Genomic DNA, 2,266 nt, shown 5'->3' with positions numbered 1-2,266 from the left:
CTCAGCTTGGACGTTAGCCTCAGCTCGGTGTTAGCTTCAGCTCGGACGTTAGCCTCAGCTCGGACGCTAGCTGCAGCTTGAAAGTTAGTCCCAGTTCGGATGTTAGCCTCAGCTAGTTTTCCATCTGTGAGTAGTCTTTCTTTCTGTAGAATGATGGACTCCACATTGTTCATGTTCAGGTTGCTGTTCAATACACCATATTATATTACATTATTATTGTTTATCGTATATCCTAGATCCTTGTGTACTGTTTATTTTTTATACTTTATATTTTTGCTTTTTTTTTTGTGTAACTGGGACCTTGAATGCACAATTTTGTTCCACATTGTGTACCACATGTGATGCGAATGACACTAAAGAACCTTGAATCTTGAAGATTGTTTGAAAATAACCTTTAACTATTTTCAGATTGGTTGCAGCAAGGGCGTCAGAAGCATACGTAATGTGGGGGGGACACAATGATGTGTATAGGTGTGTGTGTGCGCGTGTGTGCACACATTTAAAAATTGTACAAAAGCAGCAGAGCGTCAGATCGGCACTATTTGTGTTTATAGAGAAATAAAAAACATAACCACTAGACTTTTTTACTTGTGTTCAACACTCATCTCACAAAGCTTGAGGACAATAAGGTGTGGGGTTTTAAAGACATTTCAGCTTTAATGCACATTTTATTTACACAGCATCTCTTACACCTGCAGCGTCTTACAGCGTCACAGTTACTACTAAGCTAAGATGCTACGTAGCGCTCCTCTTAAGCATCCTCCTAACCATGTATATATGTTTATGATCAACCCCCCCGGTCAACAACTGCCCGCACCAAGCTGCTAAGCTGGCGAGTGATCAACACAGAGGTGTCTCCATCTCCTCCACCTGTGCACGTTTTCTGCCGAGGCAGGAGAAGACGCACAGAAACAGTGCAGGCAGCAGGCTGCTGTGTCTAGAGTTGGAGGTAACCAGGAAAACCTGAAGTGGAGTTTTAGTAGCTTGAGTATTATCCTATTAATCAAGTGGAATGGATTTGTTCGCGAAGAAAGAAACTGCACCGACGGAACTAATGTTTCATAATAAAAGTGGGGGGTGTCCAAATGAAAATTTTTTGAATGTGGGGGGGGGGACATGTCCCCATCACATATAATAGTTGCGACGCCCATAGATTGCAGCAACAGTTTCTTCTCATTGCGAGGTCATTGCTGACATATTTCCATCTTGTCATTGTGTTAACACACGCCTGTGAGCCGCAGAACAGCAAACAACCTAAACTAGATTTTGATCATTTTGACCCCTGGACCTCTCAGGCTGGACGTCTGTATTCATGGACAGACTATTCGTGTGTTTCTTCAAACTGACTCAACACTTCCAACAAACCAACTCTCTGACTGTTTCCTGCTCCGAGACATCAGAAAACAATATTTACTGGTGCTTCGGTGGAAGTTCTTGTTGTTGATGATCAGGCAGGTTCCGATGCAAGGGTATTCCATGTTGTAGCGGTGTGGGTCTTTGACGACTGGTTTACTGTCTGAACTGCAGCAGGTGGAGGCCGTTTCCTCCACTTTCTTCACATCACCTGCAGCTGCCAGCCTGAAAACACACAAACATAAAAACACTCGGACTCAGAGACGTCGCAGAAAACCCTGGAGAACTTGTTGAGCAACAACAGCACAGGATCGTTGCGACTGAACCCGTTTCAACAATCTGAAGACAGCGGTCAGGATGGTGATTGGAACTTGTTGATGACCTTTAAAAACATCTTATATGACCTTTACAAAGGTCAGAGGTGGAGCTTTAACAGGATAAAAAATGAGTTCTGTTTGTAGAGTAATAACATGGTCCAAACCACTTGAAGGTGTCCACAGAGTCCTCAGGTCTGCTCTGCTCCTCGGTGGTCCTGGAAACCTCAGCCATGTTCCTGCAGACAGAAATAAATCCTGTTAACATCCATCCATAAAGAGAAGAGAGGAAGGAGGAGTCTCTTCTGGATGTGGGATTTAACAAAACCATTTCAGAGATGCTGCACCAACAGGTCTGTTTCCTCACAACAGAACCACCTGAAGCCCTTTAAAGGTGTTCAGAACCCTTAAGATGTTCATCAGAGCACGAGGCTACTAATACAGTCACTTTTTAAGTCCACTGCAGTCGGCCCACAAACACCTGCATGTGGTGCTGGTTCTGTTTCCAGTCAGATCCAGATTAGATGGACTCATATTTAATGTTTGGGTGCAGTGATTTTATGGTTCATGGTCCTCTTCCTCAAACAGGTTGTTCTATG

General features: G+C 43.7%; 1 protein-coding gene across 1 annotated transcript in view; it reads right to left on the bottom strand.

Moving 5' to 3' along the window:
- Nucleotides 1-1,902, bottom strand: part of casp3b (caspase 3, apoptosis-related cysteine peptidase b) — a 6,743-nt gene extending 4,841 nt beyond the window's left edge. The window contains exons 1-2 of the mRNA XM_037675098.1: nucleotides 1,835-1,902; nucleotides 1,415-1,578 (exon numbers count right to left, since the gene is read on the bottom strand). Coding sequence (XP_037531026.1) covers nucleotides 1,415-1,578; nucleotides 1,835-1,902 — 232 coding nt within the window. The remainder of the gene's footprint in view (nucleotides 1-1,414; nucleotides 1,579-1,834) is intronic.
- Between the last annotated feature and the right edge of the window lie 364 nt (nucleotides 1,903-2,266).

The sequence above is a fragment of the Nematolebias whitei genome, chromosome 4, assembly GCF_014905685.2.
Source record: "Nematolebias whitei isolate Nwh7 chromosome 4, NemWhi1, whole genome shotgun sequence".
NCBI classification, from domain to species: Eukaryota; Metazoa; Chordata; class Actinopteri; order Cyprinodontiformes; family Rivulidae; genus Nematolebias; species Nematolebias whitei.
This window is presented reverse-complemented; position numbering and strand designations above follow the sequence as displayed.